The following is a 20,879-nucleotide window of genomic DNA, read 5'->3' as shown; positions in this document are numbered from 1 at the left end:
CAGATGGTCAAAGCTGGACGAGAGCGTTTTTACTCTTAACATAGAAATGACACCTTATGCTCCTTCTTGAAGGTGCTTATCTTCTTCCCTGTGTCAGTCTTTAATATTTGCTGGGTTTTAGGTTGCAATTAGTTTTGCCCTGTGAAAGTGGGGAGATTAGTGGTGCTGTGTGACCTGTCATTCTTCATGTGCTGGAGACAGGAAGAAATTCACTGTGATAATAGTGTCTGTGAATCCTGTGGATGACAGGCAGGGTGTATTCGTCTGAGTACATGCAGGCGTCTACTATGGTGATGTCTCCATTTGCACTAATACTCCCGCCCCAGGCTCCCTGTAGAGCCAGGAGAAATCTAATTGATGCAGCCAGTAGAGTCTAGAGCTTGATACATCTCATGCTAAATTAGGCGTCTATGTTTAGTCAGAATTAATCTCAGCATGGCAATGTTGGTTTCTTTCAATGAAACAGGCCCTCAGTGACTAGCTTGGGTGTTGAGCTCTACATGGGAAACTTCTAAGCTGAGGCAAAGTCAATCCCACCTCATTATGGCCAAGAGATCTTATAATTCATCCTTTTGCCCTTCAAGTCATTTGGGGAAACATCAAATTTTGTTTGCCCTAGTGACATTGAAGCAAAGGTTTCTGTGTCTAGAATACATGAATCTGGTGAAGAACAACCCCAATCACAAGGCTGCTGAGCCCATGCAGGGAGAACAAGGTCAATGTTAGCAGTCTGTCTTCATTTGGTTGCTGTGACAGAGAAGGATCAAACAAATATGTTGTTCGGAGGTCGCAGTGGTGAGTGAAGCTATGGATCGGTACATTTGCCAGAGAGGAAGCCTTATGATGTTCAGAATGAGAATGACTGAAAAAGAAGTTTCTTGAAAACTTTGATAATAGTTGTTGCTTATGTAAAGAGCATCCTGAGCTCTAAAAGACCATATAGGTCATGTGATACAAGGACCTAAATAAAACAGAATAAACACCTTTGGATTTTCCTGGAATCTGAGTCCCACCATGCCCCAAATTTTCTAAAGAGAATCAAAAGATCTGGTTGTTCCTTTGTCCCTGCATGGACATTTGGTCTGTGAGAAAGCACTTCAGCCATTATGTAATTTAATTAAATACTGTAGGTGGAGAAATTCAGGGACAAAATATTTGTGTTCAGTGCAGTTTATTGAAGGCACATTGACAAGCTGGAAAGTTTGAGAAGTCAATGAAAGAAGCTCTGGTTATCTGAATACAAGATGTCAAACTCAGAAGTGTTATGCACCAATAACTTTGAGAAACTTTCCTTGGTATTTCTGGGGTGGGGGTGAGCTCTTCTAAAAATCAGCATGCTTTGAACTAGCCACCCCTAACATGCAGAAGCAAATGAAAGTACTATGTATTCATCTGTAAGCAAATTCCACAAAAGCCTATGGCTGCAGTGTAAATAGCAGGTGCTTTGAAAATTTAAATTGCCTTGTTTAAAATTGGAGCTCAGATTTGCAGCTCAGGGTTTCTTGTTTGACAAAAAAGAAGCATGCTCTTTGCAATACCTTCTGGGAAAGTTAAATCATCACTCTCTTTTCTGAAATGCTTTGGGAGGTGCTGCAAGAAAGAGAGGTGTCTTTCGAGAAAGAACATCATTAATGAACCTGCTGGTTATAGGAGAGGCCAGAGAGAGAAGGCAGTGCAACAAGCAAACCCTTAAAGCTGTGATAATCTAGACAGTATAAACTCGAAGAACTAATACTGTGTTGAGCACCTGTCGGAGAAGCTTGCTAGAGATGGATCTTTAGGTGTGGGGATTCTGATAACATAACTTGGTGGGATATATATATGGTGCTAATGAGGGCTTTTACATGGGAATGGACTCTTCATAAATGTTACTCTTAGTGGGCAGAGAATTTATTCTGCATCATTTCAGGTGTAGGAACCACGCGTCTAAGCGTTGCGCTCTGATATTCCTGGTTGTGCCACCTCCATGGCTGTTGGCCTATGGAACAACACACGGGTCCCCGACGACCCCCAAATTCCCCACCACTCCATTGTTGGGCCCCACAACTTCAGGGCTATTAGCTACAACAACCGGAGAGCCACCCAACTGCCTGATGATGCAGCCTTGGTTTCCAAAGCTGACAACACCACCAGCTTGGCAAGCTCCGGTTGTAGCATTCAAGCCTCCACTTCCTGTGCTGATGACGGTACGGGCTGGGTAGCCCCCACTTCGGGAGCTAAACCCTCCACTTTTGCAGTTGACCCCTCCGGCTTGGCAAAAGACCTCTGGGACACACTGCTTGGCCACAGAGCTGACGACTCTCCTTGGGTGAATCCCGGCGCTCCGGGAGCTGAATCCTCCGTTCTGGGAACTTTGTCGTCCAGACCATCTCCCCAAGGAGCCGTAGCCACATGCAGCCCCGCTTCCAGGCAGCATCCCACATTCTTCAGGAATATTGTAGCCACTGCTGACCACAGCTGCAAGGCAGCCCACAGGATTAGTTATTTGGAGAGAAAAGCTGGAACACTCTCATAGGCAAGTTGTTTCATGAATGACAGAACCGACCAAACCTGATTTCCTCTAGGTTTGTCCAACATACCTGAGCCCCTGATCCTTCCACCTCCTCCCCCATGTCCCAACACATCCCCTCACAGAACCTCCCAATTCCCACATCGCTCATCTGTCTGGCAACATTTTCTCTCTCTGATCCAATGCACATGTGTGCATTGCCTGATGAGCTAGCTGTTGCCTCCAAAAGTAGAAAAGAGAATGAATTTAAACTTTCATCCTCCACCCAAATGCCAGTTTTCTTGAAACTTGGAGGTACTTGAGATTTCGGGGACAAAAGCTTCACTGTCAAACTGGGTTGAAATGGAAAAGGGGATCAATGGCAGAGGGAGCCAGGACAGACAGATAATGCTGTTTCATAAACTACCGTTCCTAAAATGAGCCTAGAAACACTCATAACTGGAGTAACTGTAAATCTTCAGATTACTTACACACGCTCACTGGGTTCCCCGCACATATCCTGTTAGAGGAGAGAAGAGAAAGGCACGTTACCCTATTAACTGGTTGCACATCTAGAAACTTGAAATTACTCATAACTGCCAGCCACATATCCAGCCCTCTTGTCTCTTAATCCCTTGTTGCAACATGTTTCACTATCCCTAGGACAGGAACTGTTTTTGCTGGCACAGGGGGAGGACTGTATGGCCTCCGGCCATCTCTCCAGACCCAGTTTCTATGAGTCTGGGAGTATCCTGGAGCTGCTAAGTTCACTTGGGTGCTGGAATCATTCAGGCCTGTAGCTCTGACATCCAGGGGAAAAGGAACAAGCTCTCTGTCACCCACCTGCTCTCTTCTCCCTCCAGTAAAGTCTTATATGTTGCAATCTCGATATCCAGGGCCAGCTTGACATTCAGCAGCTCCTGGTAATCCCGCAGCATGCAAGCCAGCTCATCCTTGGCCTTCTGGAGGGCGTTCTGCATCTCAATATGTTTCTCCCGGGCATCTTTCAGGGCACAGTCCCCGCGCTGCTCAGCGTCACAAATGGAGGTTTGCAGACAGGTGACCTGTCAGAGGAGAGTATAACAGTGTGGATGTCTTCAGTGCCTTATTCCCTAATTCATGGGCATTCTGCCCTTGGATTAATGAACTCTTTCAGTTGTAAACTGAGAAAAAGCATTAACTTCTCTGGAGCGGTTTCTGGATGAGGGACTTAGCCTAGAGTAGGTCTTTAGTCTACTAAGGGGTGATGTGTTATCCTCACCCATATTTCAGCTGTCCTATAAGATGTAGCCCCTTCTGCAAGCAGCAGCTCTGGGTCTCACCTACCTGCTTCTTCACGTTCTCAAGTTCACACTGCAACTTCTGTATCATCCGAGTAAGTTCTGAAATCTCACACTTGTTGCTTTGCAGATCATCACAATACTTGCCCCTCTTATCCTGAAGCTCCTGAAACTGAAATCGAGAAACAAGACAAGCATCAGTTCAACCGTGCAGCCCGTGAAGTAGTCTGGCTGAGACACAGGTTGTTCCTTACTCACCCTGGTTTGGTAGAAAGCATCAACTTCTTCTTTGCTCTTCTGAGCTATTTCTTGGTACCAGCATTCAACATTCTTAATGATGCTTTCCATGTCCAGGTCTCGGTTGTTGTCCATTTTCACAATGACCGAAGTGTCGCATAGCTGGCGATCCACCTGAGATCGTTCCTACATGTTGGGGAATGGCTTAGTCAGCTGTTAGCAATTCTCAGGCTTTGTAGTGAAGGAAGGACTGGAACAAAGAGCCACACTGCTCAGCTGATGGATAGAGCAAGTCAAGAAATGTCCCTCAGGTTGGCTCAGCAGAAAATCCTCCCTGCTGGATGAGTTACCACATGACAGCTGCTGACCTACGTGCTGACCTGCAGCAATTCTGTCCACATCAAGGGCAAGGAATTTGAATGACTTAACCTTTAGCATCCTGTCATCTTCAGCTGTTTGACTGATGTTAATGACAGTTTTAAGTTGGGAGTTTCTTTAGCTCTAATCAGACAACTGCAATCCAGAGTAACTAGACAGACTCATCTCATCCTCCAGAGGTGGAGTTAGGACACAGCCAATTTCTATCTGGAGCTGCATTAAGAAAGGGGGATTTCTCTGCCTGTCCAACATACTCATGTTAGTTTTATATCAGTCTTGCAGTTTCATGTTTTCAAGTATTCAGGGCTCTTAGAAGTGACTGTCCAACAGGGATTTCAAGCTGCAGAAATTTGGACCACCTGAAGGATGAGACAGCACCAGACTGGGGGGATGGACCAGAGGAACTCACCTCCTCAAACACACATTTCAACAACTCCAACTGCCTTCTTAACAGATCCACCTTCACCTCCAGCTCTTCCTTGTTCAAAAAGATACAGTCTGCATCCTGAAAGAAGTGAGACACATTCCAGACAAATCATCTCTCTAAAAACATTGGAGAAACACAGAAGACAGATGCAGTGCCAATATAACAGAAACCTGTTTCAACAAGATTTCAAGAGCAGAAAGGTGTGAGAGGCTGAGTCAAGATGCCCTGGTGTCTTCTAAAGGAAAACGAACCCATTCCAACGTGACTTAAAGGAATTAGTTTATTTATTACTTAGGATTTAGCTACAAACTCAGCAGTGACTAATGAGTGCTTAAATATAATTTTTAAGTATTGTTCAGATGGTTTCTCACTTTCTGATGTCAAGGTATAAAGGATCTGAAGAAGCTGTCAGGAGATAACCAGTATCTCAGACACCAAGTATGCCAGTGTAACCTCTCCCACTGTGTCTATTCCAAATGGACCCTCGCATGAAAATTCAAGAATGTGTTTGGGGGAAACAAAACTACTGCTGCAATGCTAATGCTGTTAGCTTGGAGGACACATTATTTTTTCTTTCCACTCCCATCTTCCTCTTTTTCTGACCTTGTGCTTCTTTACAGGCCTCCAGCTTTCCACTTACTGTACCACATTTTCGCAGGCATCTTCCAATAATGTACATTTTCAGCCAGACTTTATGGCAGATAAACTCGTGAGAGGTGTAATCATCCATCTATTTTGAGCTTCTCACCTTTTTGAGTGCCACAAACTCATTCTCTACAGTTGTACGCCTGTTGATTTCCTCTTCATATCTGTTGGAAAAGGAGCAGGAAAGGGCTGTACCAAGCATTACCATCAAACACACAGACACTATTCATCTGGAAAAGTAACAACCTTTGCTTGCTCAGAGACTGCCATCAGGCACTGTAAGACCGGTGTCTGGAGACCAAACATCAGAAGCTTGTTCATGAACAACAACATTAACAATGCAAAGAGTTCCCAAGTGAGACAGAAGAATCTGACATCTCCAAAGGGGATTCACTGCATGTCTGGGAGAAGTTCCCTGAGACAAAATATAGAAGTGAAATGACAACAGCCATAGGAATCCTTAAGACCCTTACTTGCACTTGAACTCCTCCACCAGCTGGCTTGTGGCACACTCTTCACTGCCCAGTTTTTGCTTTTCACATAACAAGCAGTCCAGGTGCTTCCGCAGATCGCAGATGTAATTCTCAAAGTACAGTTCAAGGTTTTTCCCTTTCTTTGGTAGAACGTGTTGCTGCAAGAGGCCCCATTTGGTCTCCAGCACTTTGTTCTGTTGCTCCAGGAATCGGACCTACGGACCAAAAAGTAGCAGTTGTTCAAATAAAGAAAGGAAAGCAATAACTCAACACCTGATTTAACTGTTTGCTCTCACTTTGGATCCAGATAAAGTGCATCTTCCTGCAAGTGTAAGAATAGGATTTTTGGAAAATGAGAAGTAATATGCCATAATGATCACAAAATTATCTGCCCTTATTTAAAGTCTAAAAATTAGATGTCTAAATCTGAGTTAACTCCCTTTCTCACCAATGAAAAGAAATAAAGCTCCTCCAGAAGGTGCCTATGACATATTCCAAGATGAGATTGAGTCCTCAGCTGAAGGGACCTGTTTGTCTCTTTTCTCTACAAAGGGATCCTAAGGTGGTGGCTCAGATGTCTAATGTTTAGATATCTGGATTACAATTAATCTATCATCTCCTCCATCTTTAGAAATGTTTTTGGAACAGTTGCTTTATTTAAAGATGGGAAAAGCAAATCGAATATAGGACAGAAAAATGAGCTCGTCAGAATCATAACTTTTAGCTGAACTAGAACAAGGGTGCAAAGAGAAATCCAACCTTGAATTCAGGCTGTCCAGAGAGAGGTAACTACAAGAAAGTTCAGTGCTGCTATGGCCAGAATACAGACACCAGCAAGTACTAACTGAGTTTCTCCAATAGTGAAGATCACAGCCTGAAAAAACATAGATCCCTGCATGGATCTAGTGCAGTGATGCATGGCATGAGCAGGACTACTTTTTTTTTCTTTTTTTCTCAAAGAAGTGTAAGTAGGGAGCAGATTGTACCCACCTTGTCGATGAAGCAGGCAAACTGGGTGTTGAGGGTCTTTATCTGTTCCTTCTCCTGACAGCGTATTTCGTGTTCCAGCGGGTCAACCCCAACGCAGAGGGGCTTTAGGAGCCTTTCGTCAATGCAGATACCTTGGATACCATCAGCCTTGCGATCTGGGTAACCTCGCACGATACTATATCCCCTAGGGCCAGAAAGGCCAACCCTTCCTCCAACACTACCATAGCCTACACCTCCATAGCCGAACTCCCCGTAACATCCAGTACCACAGACCCCGTTCACATAGGAAATTCTTCTGTTTCCACCTAGGTTACAGGCGCTCCTGCTGCTATAGGCACCAGCTCCACATCGGACAGGTTGGCAGGCAGAGGCTGCATAGCTTCGACCACAAATCTCAGAAGCCGAACTGAAGCCTCTTCGTCCAAGGACAGATCTCCCTGTAGGTGCCTGTCTGCTCATTGTGGCTTATTTGAAGGTGGAATATGAAAGTTTAGGGGAAGTTCTGCAGGAGAGGAACAGCGATCCTGCTGAAGTGACACAGTTGATGCTACCCCTTATATATGTTTAGGAAGCTGGCCTTGATAGGATCAGGACATTAATTTAAAGCGCTTAAGGGTTTGGTTTGCCTGGCAGCAATAAATGCTCCTCAAAATGCAAAACAGCCCAGCAAATACTAACTAACTACTGAGGAAATAAAAAGGAATCTAAAACTGCTCTGTTTGCAAGTTGGCTTAGAATATATTACAGTTTGAAGTGTTCCCCTAACTTACTTACTTACACTAATTATAGTTTAGCAAACATTTTTGAAGAAACTCTTTGTGATTTGTTTGCAGTGTGTTGTTTGGGGTTTTGCGTCTCATGGGTTTTTGTGTGTGATGGCACATTTTGCAGACGCACTTTGTGGGGGTAATTTCACAATCAATCATCTCTCCTTTTTTCTCTCAACAGGCTCATTTTGGGTGCAGAAACATAATCAAAAAAGACCAACCATGGAAAAACACCATGGAAGCTGTGCTGTGACAGATGGACCACTTGCGTGCCTGAGACACCAGTGAATTTACTGAGTTATGGGTCTGGATTCACAGGCAAGGACTCAAAATGGGCTCCCTCTCCCCCCAAAACACTCTGATGCGGCATTTCACATTGACGTTCTCTTACTACCAAGAAACTGAGGCACATTTCAGCTTGCTGTTGTCGCATGAATAATATTACAAATTCTTAACCTGAAGTCCATTTGATGCACTTAAAGCTTTGGCCCTCACTACGTTGGAGCTTCTACCCAGCTGGATGTCAGAGAACTCCTTGCTTTATCGTTTGGTAATCTCTACAGGTAACAAAAATGGAGCAATAGCACATTTCAGGCTAGAGAAATTCATCTCATTCAACAAGCAACAGCTAAAAGTTCGGTAACTTTGCCAAACACATCCTTGACAGTCAATGGAGAGGCACCTTCAAGGGAGAGACAACCACCTTTGGGTCTGCGGCTAGGGGAATTGGGATGACTCGTTCTCCATAGGTGGTGATCTTTCTCCATCAACAGAGGAGTCTCAATGAGTAATTAGACTGGGCACCTGAGGTGGTGACTCACATTGGTAAGACAAAGCTCTCTCCTAGTCACCAGCCCAAAGAGGTGAGACACCAAACCAAATGTCTCAGGCCTTTCTTGGGCCTTTCTGCAAGCTGACAATTGGACATTCAAAACAATAGGGCTCTTTCAGCCCTTTGAGAGCAAAGTGCTCATGAAAGAAAGAGACGTTATAGTGCACGCTCAACTAAATGCTCTCAGCCCTTCCTGACTGAATGGGAACTATACTCAGAGAAGTCTGCATGTTAAATATTTTGCGTGACAGTATCTGGAGACAACTGGTAATCGTGTTCACTCACCCTTGTTAACCCCCTCTGAAAGCATTTTCCAAGAGTGAGGATCAGGCAGTGCAAATCACAAAAATAATGCTAAACTTAGCAAGCCGTTGGACATGACTACCACACTGAGATGCACCAGGCTATTAATTTAACATGTAATTGCAACATATGTGAGTTTGAGGGGCTGTTGGTACAAATTAGTTGCGTTAACTGATGCGCTTGCCCTGTACAAGTGGGATAAGTCAACATATTTACAGCATGACTTTCAGATTACACCTTTGTTTATAATATTTTAGGCTCACAGTTCATATTGGGTTGCCAGTACAATTGGCAATATCAGTTAAAACATATCTTTGGCAAATATTAGAGAGTTCAAGCTAAAGCTTGTATGGTCGCAAGTACCCAGAGCCTTTAAGTTCTGCATAAAGATGATCAAAAATGAAATGCATGTTTGACTCCAAAGAAACAGTACAAAGGACAATTGTTTCAGCTCTTTCACTCAGCGAGAAGTAATACATGTTCTACATATAGGAAAACTGTGTCCTGAATCAAAAGTCAGACTGAAAGCTAGTGAGCCATTGCTCCCTGTCTGCACCCCATTATGCACGTAGGCTGTGTGGGAGACTCTTGGAACATATCATAGACTACAGTTAATAGTCTGTGAACCAACTGCACGTCAGCAGTCCCAGTTCTAAAACATCTCACCAGAGCCACTGGCTTCATGAACGGTAAGAAATTTTTGCAGTAAGTTGTCCAGTATTGAGTAACATTTTTGTGTTAGCCAAACTCTTGCTGTTGCTAGTGAATCCCAGTGTGAAGGCAGCTATACAGAAGGTTCATTTAATGTCTTTCAGGTCTTTCCAAGGGACACTGAGTGTTCCATTGTTCTAAGTAGATGTTAGTATATAAGATCTTGAGAACCGACAGGATTATTTGTTATTTTGAGAGCGGACATGGAAAATGGGAGAGTACTTTGAAGCAAAAATTACATCTTTTTCACTCTAAAAAAGGGATTCATCATCTTTTGTCTTTGGGGGGGGTGTGGGGAACTGAGGAAGAAATGAAGGAAAACATTTTGATGAGGGGTGAATGAATCATTTCTGTCCTCTTGCAATCTTTCCCTTTGTCAGCATTCTTCTCCCTGAATGTGTTGTTGAAAAATGGAATTTGTTATGAAAACACGTGAAGTTCACTAATCTGTTTGTTGCCTCTGGAGAGGAATCTGAACTAGCTATTAAAATATATTTTATGCGATAGTCTCAAAGAGCCATGCTCGGGCTCTGTAATTAGACACAGACATAGAAAACACATTGCATTCAGATAGGACAATAGCAATAACCTACCCCTGCGAACAGCGTTTAACAGATATAAGGTTGGGTGACAATATGTATTTTTGCACACGCAATTTTATGGACTATATAGACTCTTGTCTTTCTTTGTCATTCATGCAATGTTAAAAAACTGATTTGATTAGCGCATCCTCATCCCCTTGTATTTTAAAGCCAAGGTTGTCCAAGGGGATTCAATATGGTAATGTATTCTTTTTTCTCTCTTTAGCCTACATCTGTTATATGTTAGAAGCAGAGACAGGGATTTTCAAAGGATATTCCTCATAAAGTTCATCAAACGCTGGGCCTGAATTCACCTCCTTCCTAACTTCAGCCATCAAACTAGCCATGTATTCTAATTTCATCTTTGAGACTGCCTCTATGGCTAATGGAAAGAGATAGACATCTCCAGACGGTGATTCATCACATCCTAAAATAGGCAGCTAAGACAGGTGGGAGGAATCAACTTCTGGAGGTACTTACCTCTCTCTTTATTGACTACCAGAGGCAGTCTAGACAACCAGACAAACAGACCAGGCGCCCAACTTCTGGATGGTTAAAGTTAGGTGAAATTAGTCCCACCCTTTGGGTGCCAAATTTCTTTAGCACCTTTGAAGTCTTAATGAGAGTACACAACATCACATGCTCTCTAGATTTCCTCAGTTCCTCGTGTATGCATATAGCTCCATGCAGTGATTAGTGCCTGTAAATCTGAGGCTTGCAACAAAGCAAAGGATTGTTTTGATCTTTTTCATGGTGATGTCTTCCTCCCACAGAATTGAACAGTGGAAATAAATGTGGGAAGTATGGGAATCCAGGGCCTTGAATGGGATAGCATCACACTGTCTGTTAAAGCAAATAATTTAGAGAAGGGAAAAAAAGTTACTCTTGAAATGTTGCAGCTAGTACTAGGTTATGGCAGCTTCCCTATAAATCTACACTAGCTCTCAGCCCTTCTTGTTGGAGTTATGTTCTTGGGCAGAAAAGATTCCCTGAGCTCTAGAGAGGGGAGGAATTGCCCATGGAAGTTGGGTCAGATCATTCTGGGAAGCATATTCAACTGGCAGGAGATATGCTCTTCCTTTTGTTATGTTAAATCACTAGTGCCCAAGCCCATGTTTGATTTGATTTGTGTACCTTTGTGACATACTGATGAATTTCTGATGAAATGCCTGGCTGATTCATGATGTTCAGAGAGGCTAGTCACAGGTTTAAAGGAAAACACTTGCTAAATTAACTTATCAGATCAAGGTCTTGAAATGATTGGGGGGGGGTGTTGCTGTTGAGAAAGCAATACAAATTCCATCATTTCATTGACTTAGTCTTCTCTTGCATAAAAAGGGACAGGATTATCCATTTTTGATGGAAACATTATAAACTTCATGACATCCTTAAAACCCTCCCAATTAATATTTATGGTTGGCAATTGTTTTCTACACACTTGTCAAATCTTTCTTGTGGTTTTCATCATTAAGGTTTGCACCTGTTTTCTTTTGAGCTGCTCATATTTCTTTGGGAAATGACTTCTTATCCCATGAAAATCTGGGGGCGGAGAGAGAAAGCTTTTCCAGTTCTGAATCAGAATAATTGCTTTGGACAGCAAAGACCTTCCCTCTGGATTCCCCTTTTTGTAAAACCCATATCTGTCTGACTTGCCTCAGTCTGGTTCATTTCTTTGCTCTGAAAGTTGGCTTTCATCAGTTTAATCGCAAAACACTTCAGTCCTTTGTGGTTGATTTATGTTACTAATTTGTTGGCTTCTTTTTTAATCCACTCAAACATACAATAAAATGTCTCCCTTTGATCTGTTTTGAAATCCTAAACTGGTAGTTGTAGGTTTTCCAAAATGATGCTGAAAAAAGGCAATCAAGCACATTCCTGAGTTTTTCCTGATAATGACCCTGTTTGCAGTAGATTTTGAACTGGTGTAAAATGTGTTTTACCGTCGCACCTCATTGGTAGACATGCTATAAAAATGCAAGGAAACTGAGATAGCTTCTCTATGAATCTTAAAACATGCATTGAATGGCACTGGGTAAGAGCCAAGTTTGGTGCAAATCAACATAAATTAGCTGACTTTAAAAGGCTTCAGTAATTTACACCAGCTAAACACTGGATCTACATCACACTCTCTGTGTGGCAGCCCTGGCACCTCTGCCTATTGTTCATTAAAAATTTTAATCAGCAGATATATCTGATTACAGCAGAGTAAACCCCCTTGTCCAATTTAGGACTAGGGCATTCCTGTATTCTTGGGAAATACTAAAAACCAAGTAGCAACACTTTCATATTCCATGTGCTTTATTGGAAGTAGAGCAAACAAAGTTTTAGAGCTTTTGAGTCATCAGGATACAAATAATGGAGCTCTAATTTATGCATATGTCAAAGTACAGACTTTGTGTGTCACGACACTAAGTAAGGAAGCTAATGGGAATACAAGCAACATAATTACTTGTTGCTGACTACAGAAGGTGAAATGTGGGGTTTTTTGGTTCCTTTATGGCTTGCCTGCCTACATATGGATGACCAACCTGGTCTGAGACAGCTAAGAAAGAACTTCACTAGAGTCCTGCTGCTGCTCTCCATGACCCCACTGTCTCACTGGTACAGCTCTACTGACTTGCCTAAAATTACTTCATATTGACTTTGATGAAATGGAGAGTCCTAAAGAGCTCATTTCCAGAAACACTTCCCGGAGCACTCTAGGGAAAGGATTTTGAACTAAGTATCACAACTTGTTTCATAGCTAGCAAAGGTTTCATCAGAAAAAATAAGAAGATGAAGCTGGTGGGAAGCAGGAATTGACTGATAGTATGATAGGTGCCCCAAGACAACGACAGCCTTTAAAGGAACAGAGGAATATGTTTTAAGTGTCCCTTTTTTTGAAGTGATCCTGGTGGCATTTCTCTGATGTGGTTTCCTGATGTTACAATGTTCTTCTTTCTAGTATGCCTCTTCCTCTAGTGGAAAGTAGTGTTGAGGACATTTTTACCACTCAAAGTGGACCAGGACTTTCGTTTTTATAACCGTATTTTAGTTCTTACATTCTGGCTGTCTTGACTCTTAGAGCTGAACTTCAGATCTGGCTGTTCCTGGGGCACAAAGGCCCAGTTGAAATCCTCACCCCTGGCCTGCTCACCCCTCTTGGGTGAGCTGAGTCTCCTGAGCTCTTCACAGTTCTGCAGCTCTCTCCACCCATCTCTTCAGTCCTACCACAGTGTTTACCAGTACCCTGTGGGGCTGAGCTCTGGCACGAATGGCCCCCACTTCTGGAGCTGAACCCTCTGCTCCTGGAGATGTAGCCACAGCTGGGAGCTCCAGGGCTATACCGGCTGCCTACAGAGCTGGCTATGCTTCTAGAGGTGAATCCTCTGTGGCAGGCACTGACATCTGCAGGAAGGGATGCTCTACCAGCACCACAAAAGGACCAGCGTCTTCTGGACTGTCTATTAGCAGGGCCAGATCCACATCCCTGGCCAGAGATGATGTTGCAAGGGGTGGTGACCACTGTCATGGGAAAACATAAACTGAATCATTCAGGGAACAGTTCTCTTGGGGAGAACATGGCCTTCCTCCTCCCCCTGAAAACCAGAATTAGCTTTTTTATTGTTGTAAGAAAATAAAGCAAAACTTGCAATTACTTACACATGCTCCCAGGGCTCCCAGTGCATATCCTAAAGGGGGAGAAAGTTATATGGTTATCCATCACATAACTAGCATTTCTAGCATTTTCCATCCTTCTTGTCTCTGCTGAAGAGTCCCAAAAACTGCACACTGCCCACACACAGTTGTGATGGTGCCCACCTTCTCTCTTCACCCTCCAGTAAGGTCTTATATGTTGTTATCTCAATATCCAGGGCCAGTTTAACATTCAGCAGCTCCTGGTAATCCCGCAGCATGTAAGCCAACCCATCCTTGGCCTTCTGGAGGGCGTTCTGCATCTCAATATGTTTCTCCCGGGCATCTTTCAGGGCACAGTCCCCGCGCTGTTCAGTATCACAAACTGATGTTTGCAGAGAAGACACCTGTCCAGGGAGAGACAAAAGTCCTTATGTTCTCTGCCCTCTCTCTTTCCATACTTACCTTTAAAAGAGTAATTCTCCTTTTGAGAGTGACAAATTCAAAAGTATTGATGTCATTTTTAGGAAAGCCAAATGTTTCTAAGATCAAACATCACTTCTGAAATATTACGGGAAGGCTGTGCGCATCTCCATACCGTGAGACTATGCTAAGCTTGTTTCAAGGATACCAATGTTTTGTTCTAATTGGAACTAATAATTAAGGTTTTCCATTATTTCCCGTTATAAAATATGTGATGAATCAGATGGCCTGAAAATTATACCACTTACTATGGGTGCTGAATTGCTGGTGAGTCATAACTCTACCTTACTTATTGGATGCTTTGAGCCTGTGTCAGAAGCATTGTCTCCTGCTAGAATTCTTGCTGGAGCAATTGTCTGAGTTGCTGTAGCTAATCCAATGATGTAATTTGGTGCAATTAGTTCTTTGCAATAATCGAAATGATCCAGCAGAAAATAGTCCATCAGATAATCCTCCAGCACTGTTAAGATCTTAGCTAGAGCAGTGGAAGCAGTCTGAGGCAATGATCTACATTAAAGACAAAAGGACTGCCTGAGAAATCTAGAAAAGATGGCTTGGGATCTCACATCCAGGAGATCCAGTGAGTAAATATGACCCTTTGTACCTGCTTCTTCATGTTTTCAAGATCACGCTGCCATCTCTGGATCACAAAACTCAGCTCTTCAATCTCTTGCTGGTGGGACTTCAGTTCATTGTAAAGTCTCCCCTTTGCCTCCTCAAGCTCTTGATACTGACGGTAAGAAAGGAGAGAGCTGGCAATTAATACCAGTAGTGTATGTAACATAGGAGCCTTGCTTCTGTTTCCAAAGTGAATTGGACTAAGTTTATAAAAATACTTGCAGTGTAGCCCTTCCTGAGACTTTCAACAGCAAAGGGAGCTTTCTTCCTGCAGCTTTCAGTGTTCACATCACCAGCGACACCCCACCACCACCCCTGTTCCCAGCATGACTGAGTCCTGTCCCATTGCACTATACTTGTGTTGGGGGTGTTCTCCTAACTTGGAGACTCTGCCCTGCTGTGAAGTTAGCTTAGCAGAATGGAAAATTAGGTCCATAAGTTACATAGTCATGACATAATAATAAAAAAAACCCACTGTCTTTGTGCTACTATTTTTGACAGTGACAGAATTACGGCAGGTCGCTGGGTGCTACAACTTACCCTAGTTCTGTACAGTACGTTCAACTCTGCCTTGCTTTTCTGAGCTATGTCCTCATACCGGCACTCAATGCTCTTGAGGATGCCCTCCATAGCCAGGCCTCGACTGTTGTCCATTTTCACAATGACGGAAGTGTCACAAAGACTTTTCTCCAGCTCAGCAATTTCCTAGAAGCCATGTGAAGCGGCAGTAAGCTGTCACTAGTCTTCCCTCCCTTCATTTCTCATCTCACACCCCAGTGGAAGTAACAGTACCGCTGAGAGTTTTTTCAGAGCCACAACCCATGAGGTGTGACTAGACTTGCAGCTTGAGCCCCATTGCCTCCAAGAGACAGCCTGATGGATTGGTTTAACCAGGCATAAATCAATATAGACAAGGAGTGGCTGGTGGGAATGGTAACCGTCTAGCAAGAACAGGATAGGAGTACCCATACCTGAGCAGACATGCACTTCAGAAACTCTGTCTCCTGCCTTAGGGTTTCCAGTTTTGCTTCCAGCTCTGCCTTGGTCAGATAGACACAGTCCACATCCTAAAAGAGTTCCCAAACATTTAGCCATCAAAATGATGGCTACATGGAGACCTAAGGCAGTTTCACTATGTTTTTTGAGTAAGATGTTTCATTTAGAAAATGTGATTTGGAAGGTCAGATATCCCCTGGACAACAACAGCTGAGGGGTCCCACAAGCACATACAATATTGCTGGACTCTTGCTTAAAAATATCATGATTTGGATGCTATGAATAATAAGCTGTCATTTTAGATTTAAATGTAATTTCTGTGGTAAATGGCAGAGGCTCGATACTCTCTGGCAATACTCTATGATGCATTTTTTTCTGAATACTTATTTGTCTAATGACTTTTAATATTCTCTAGACCTGATTCTTATCGTGGAAGGACCAGATGAGAGGAAACTCCTTGGATCTCTAAATCCAACCCTTCCATTCATCCAAATTCCTTACTTTCTTCAGCAGTATGAACTCATTCTTGGCAGCTGTGTGTCTGGTCACTTCCTGCTCATATCTGTCAGGGAAGAAAAGAGACTGGTTGCTAGGTCATTCTGTGGCTGGAGGCCTTATTTGTTTGGGTTTTTAGGGGGTCATGGTGCTTTTGGAATGTAGCTTTTTGTTAGAGAGAAGACTATCAAGAAAGACCAAAAAAAAAAAAAAAAAAAATTCAATTAGAAAGGCTGCCTGAGCTCACCTCCCTCTCAATAGTGTCCGCCCACTTACTTGCATTTAAACACTTCGACAAGCTTCTCCATGTCATTCCGCTCGGGCTCCATCTGCCCCCTCTCATGCAGCAGCAAGTCCAGCTGCCTTTGCAGGCTGCAAATGAAGCTGTCAAAGACATGCTTGAGGTTCTTCTGGGATGGCATGACCTGCTTTTGGAGGAGGTCCCATTTAGTGGCCAGCACCCTGTTCTCCTGCTCCAGCTGCTGTACCTGCGATCAGAAAGTAAAGCCACCCTCTTCAGACACATGCTTAGGTGCATTGTACGGGGATCAGGTGAATGGGGAAGGAATTAGGCATCTTCTCTTCTGAGTCAATGCTCTAGGGGCTCATCATGAAGGGGACAAGGACAAAAGGGAGGTACTGTGATCTTCCTAACCCAGGAATCCTAGAGCAAACTAGGCCTGCTACTTTCCTGTTCCCCAGGGCAGCCTTAGGCAGCACAGCCTTTGCAGCAGCTACAGAGACTGTGAACTTTTTAAGTACATCTGCATAGCAGCTGGATGCTCAGATAGTGGAAATCACCATTTGTCAATAGAAGACAGTGCAACTTTATGAGACCTAGCTGTGTAGAGTGAGTGCAACAGTGCAGAAGCACAGTAGAGGACCTTGGAGGAACAACTCCCTTACACTATTAAAAATAAATACAGATGCAGCTTATCCAAGCACACAAATAACCAGATTAAAATAACCTTATCGGCTAGACCTGCACTGGCAGCTTGGAGAGCTGCCACACAGCTTATGGTACTGGAGCCATGCCTGCTAAAGCCAGCATCAGTCTCATGTAAAGTGATGACAGAAGGAGAGGAATCAAAGACCTGAGTGCAAAAGGAAGATTTCCTTCATACTTAAACCTGATCATTCTTTGAGTCTCCTCTCAGATCTCACCTTGTCAATGAAACAGGCAAACTGGTTATTGAGGCTCTTCATCTGCTCTCTCTCCTGCATTTGGATGTGCTGGATTTCAGGGTCAATCTTCGCACAAAGAGGCTGCAGGAGGTTCTTATTGATGTGCCCCCTGCAAAGACCTTCACTTTTGCAGCTCCTGCCACGGAGACCTACCATGCTCCCGCGACTCCCACCTTCATTGTTGAAGTGGACTTCCCTGCATCCCCATCCTCCATAGACTCCCTGTGGGAGTCTTCTGCCAGAGGAAATCTGTTTACATCCATCCACATTCTGGAGGCTTTGGCTTCTGTAGCTCCAGACTCCATATCCTCTCCCAAATGGTGCAGCTGAGGGGAAAATGCTGGTTCTGCAGCGGCTCATGCTGCTCACAGCAGAAGATGATGAGAAGCACTTTTGTCCATGAAGAGACCTTCCAGCTGACAGCTGTTGGCTCATGCTGGTATACTTGGAGGAGGAGAGGATCAGGAAAACCAGACTGCTGGAAGAGAGCAGAGCATGCAACTCAAAAAGGGGCCCCTCTGCTCTGACACCCTGAGCATCTCCTTTATATATGTCTCAAAAGCTGGGCTTGGTTGATGCAGAAGAATAATTTGGGGTTTTCATGGGGTTTGCCTTGCCTGGCAGCAATTCATGGGTTTCAATATGCAAAACAATGTGTAACACTGAACATTTGTGAAATTCTATGGAATTTTACTGTTTTTAAATCGCATTGCTTGCAAGCTCAGCTTGGAGGACAGCATAGGCTGGGTTTCATGAGTTGTTTGTTTTATTATTTTAATTTGTTCTCCTTCCTCCCTTTAATTACAGTTTAGGAAATGGCCTTAAGAGTGTCTCCCATTCTGTCAAGGACAGATTGCAGAGGAATGTTGTGGTGAACAGCAAATTAGAACTGACTTTTGCATTATCTGTTCTCTTCATAGCCACTCCCTTGGGAGTCTCCAAAATTTTGCTTTTCACAGAATAAAGACAGTACATGTCCACAAGACACATCAAGACACAGCCCAATGCTTAGAAACTGGGAAGCATAACTTGGAGTGGAAATGCAAGTTTATGCATTGTGATAAAAGAGTGCAAAATACTTTATTTAAAAACAGCCCTCCACACACCATCCTCAGTTAAATACCATGACTGAATGGGCAGGATTCATCTCTCTTAACTTCAGATGTTAGGTCTGAGCTGATGGACTGACACATCTCACTTTTATTAGATGCCCACTTCATAATGGGAGGATTTGCTCTCTGGAGAGCCTTTCTCTTCTTCATTGACTACAAAGAAAGTCTAAAATGACCAGCTCAGACTTAGATGTCGGACTTTTAGGAGCTTAAATTAGTGTAGCTGTACCTTCTCATTAAGTTTTTGGCCCTGATTGTGTAGAGCACATGAAAAAACGAGACTCCCTTGAAGAAGACAAAAAATATCCTAGAAAAGAAGGAACCTCAGCCACAGTAATATTAACTGGATGCTTGTTAATCTTTAACTGGAGACAGCAGTAGGCTTGGCCTTGGTGGGCAGACTATGAATGCACCAGCCACCAGTATCATGCAAAAGTACAAGCATTATTACTCCAACTCTGTATGGCTATTCTCTGTTTCTATCCTTTATATTTGAGCTTGTAATTAAAACTCTTGGGATACCTTGAGGCAAATAAAAAAGATTTATTAGGCTTGCTTGACAGATGGGGAAGAAGAGGCTGATAAGTTTAATATATTTGCTGAGAACCTCCCAATACTTCAGAGGTGGAGCCAAGATTGCAGCTCTGTCCTTGTGGCTCCTTTCCAGACTCCCTTTCATAACAGAAACATGAAAGCTTTCATTTCAGATTTGAAAGAAATGGTTTTCCCCTGCTCTTATGCCATCCTTCTCATTAACTTTTCAATTGGCTCAAAACTTGGTCAGTGTTCTTGGCAAATAAACATTTAAGGGTTTCAAATTCCCAAGAAAAGGGTAATATCTCACTTGCTCATTTCTTTCCTGAGTTTTACAGGGACTTTTTTGCTCCCTAGGACCATTGGAGGGCTTTTTTCGCTATCTTGAGGCTTGATGAAAAGCAAATCTGCTTACCAGAAACCCTGCTAGTATTCAGTCTCCAAGAGTGGCTGATACCAAAGGTTTTCTTGTACCTCATTATTTGCAAATATTCTGCACTAGAACATCTTGCCCATAGCCCAGCAAGAGAGATAATTGATGGTATGAAGCAGCTGGAAAGACAACTAGCTTAATTGCAGGTTCTTGACAGCACTATCAATTACACCTACACACAGAAGAGCAGGAATGATTGAAGCCCTGGGTGTCTAACTTGCCTGCTTAAATACCAGCAGAGTCCATGGCAATCCCAGCTGGAAGAGCAAGACTGGAGCCTAGGAGGAGGACACTTCGCCTGGAGCTGCTCTGAGTCTGTTCTCATTTTGTTTTTCCAGTTTGTCTTTCCTTCCTCTCCCACTGAATCCCCCGCCACTTGAATGGCCCTGGAGATGGGGTTTCATGATGCTGATAGTGCTCCTGCAGCTTTTGAGCAGGGGGGATCTCACAGGACTCTGCCAGGCCCTGCTGTTGGCGGTGCAAGGAGAGCTTGGTTCCTTTCAAGTGGGCAAGGGTTAGCTCAGAGCTTTCGTGTTTAGAGCCTGCAAGGTTAAGGGTCTTTGTTTCAAAAGTTTTCTTCCCATAGATACACTTTGATAAGCAAAACTCTTGAACTTGTTTTTTCACATCCCTGGAGGTAGAGAAGGGTTTATTTATCCAGATCAGCCTCACCCCCTGACCCTGAGTCCCCAAAAGGCAGATGATGCCGCTTGATGCAACCCTGGGGCTGTTCTCAACTGCATAGTAGTGCTTTTGCAGGACAGGACCTGGTCCAGCTCAGGCTGTAGTTTAAAGGAGAGTGCATTACCCTCCCAACTTCACCTCATCCCACTCAGTTTGCTGCAGAAGCTAGAGTTTTTCCATGTCCTTTGAGAGTGGAGAGCCTCTTTAAGGTTAAAATACACCATATCTTCTCCATTTACTTCCATTCAGTTAACAGGACTCAGTGTTTTTGTGTCCAAGCAATTATGTTTGTTGTGGCTCCCTTTCAAGAGAGGGGGTTTGTATGTGTACGTGGGCACAGGGAGAGTAGAAAGGGGAACAGCTCCCAGGGTAATCATAGCTTGTTAGGGTTTTTTTTTTTTTTTTCCTTACTCACCAGGAATTTTGGAAAGAGGCCCAGGAGTAAAGATAGAAGGAGGCCCATACAATGCAGCCATGACTAATTCCAAAGCTTTTTGCCAAAACAAATGAGGAGGGGACTTTTTGTTCTCGGTATCTTTGTATGGTAAAGAGTGCTGAAGCCCTAAACTCCCATGAGTCAGGATGGGAGAGAGGGCTCCAAGACCAGCTCTA

At 43.5% G+C, this 20,879-nt stretch overlaps 2 protein-coding genes across 2 annotated transcripts; both read right to left on the bottom strand.

Moving 5' to 3' along the window:
* Positions 1 to 3,276: 3,276 nt before the first annotated feature.
* LOC112972138 (keratin, type II cytoskeletal 4-like) lies at positions 3,277 to 7,275 on the bottom strand (the record flags this gene model as incomplete). Its single annotated transcript, XM_026078254.1, has 7 exons — positions 3,277 to 3,552; positions 3,815 to 3,940; positions 4,027 to 4,191; positions 4,793 to 4,888; positions 5,559 to 5,619; positions 5,929 to 6,143; positions 6,919 to 7,275. Coding segments are annotated over 7 exons (1,296 nt in total), but the record flags the coding sequence as incomplete, so codon positions are not given.
* Positions 7,276 to 13,172: 5,897 nt separating this feature from the next.
* LOC112972106 (keratin, type II cytoskeletal 7-like) lies at positions 13,173 to 17,939 on the bottom strand. Its single transcript, XM_026078202.1, has 9 exons — positions 17,484 to 17,939; positions 16,596 to 16,807; positions 16,326 to 16,386; positions 15,800 to 15,895; positions 15,369 to 15,533; positions 14,815 to 14,940; positions 13,894 to 14,134; positions 13,341 to 13,616; positions 13,173 to 13,201 (listed from the first exon to the last, which is right to left on the bottom strand). Exons 1-9 carry the CDS (start codon positions 17,937 to 17,939, stop codon positions 13,173 to 13,175), a joined length of 1,662 nt encoding a protein of 553 aa, XP_025933987.1.
* Positions 17,940 to 20,879: the final 2,940 nt, after the last annotated feature.

The sequence above is a fragment of the Apteryx rowi genome, unplaced genomic scaffold (assembly GCF_003343035.1).
Source record: "Apteryx rowi isolate R43461 unplaced genomic scaffold, aptRow1 scaffold_475, whole genome shotgun sequence".
NCBI lineage: Eukaryota > Metazoa > Chordata > Aves > Apterygiformes > Apterygidae > Apteryx > Apteryx rowi.
Note: the sequence above shows the minus strand (reverse complement) of the source record. Positions and strands in the feature narration are given on the sequence as shown.

What these genes read in the sequence shown, in the direction of transcription:
- LOC112972106 (XM_026078202.1), bottom strand. Translation starts at nt 17,939, where the DNA reads ATGAGCCAACAGCTGTCAGCTGGAAGGTCTCTTCATGGACAAAAGTGC. An exon ending in TTGCCTGTTTCATTGACAAG is followed by an intron (nt 16,808 to 17,483) that starts GTGAGATCTGAG and finishes TTCTGATCGCAG; the next exon opens with GTACAGCAGCTGGAGCAGGA. An exon ending in AGTTCATACTGCTGAAGAAA is followed by an intron (nt 15,896 to 16,325) that starts GTAAGGAATTTG and finishes GAACTCTTTTAG; the next exon opens with GATGTGGACTGTGTCTATCT.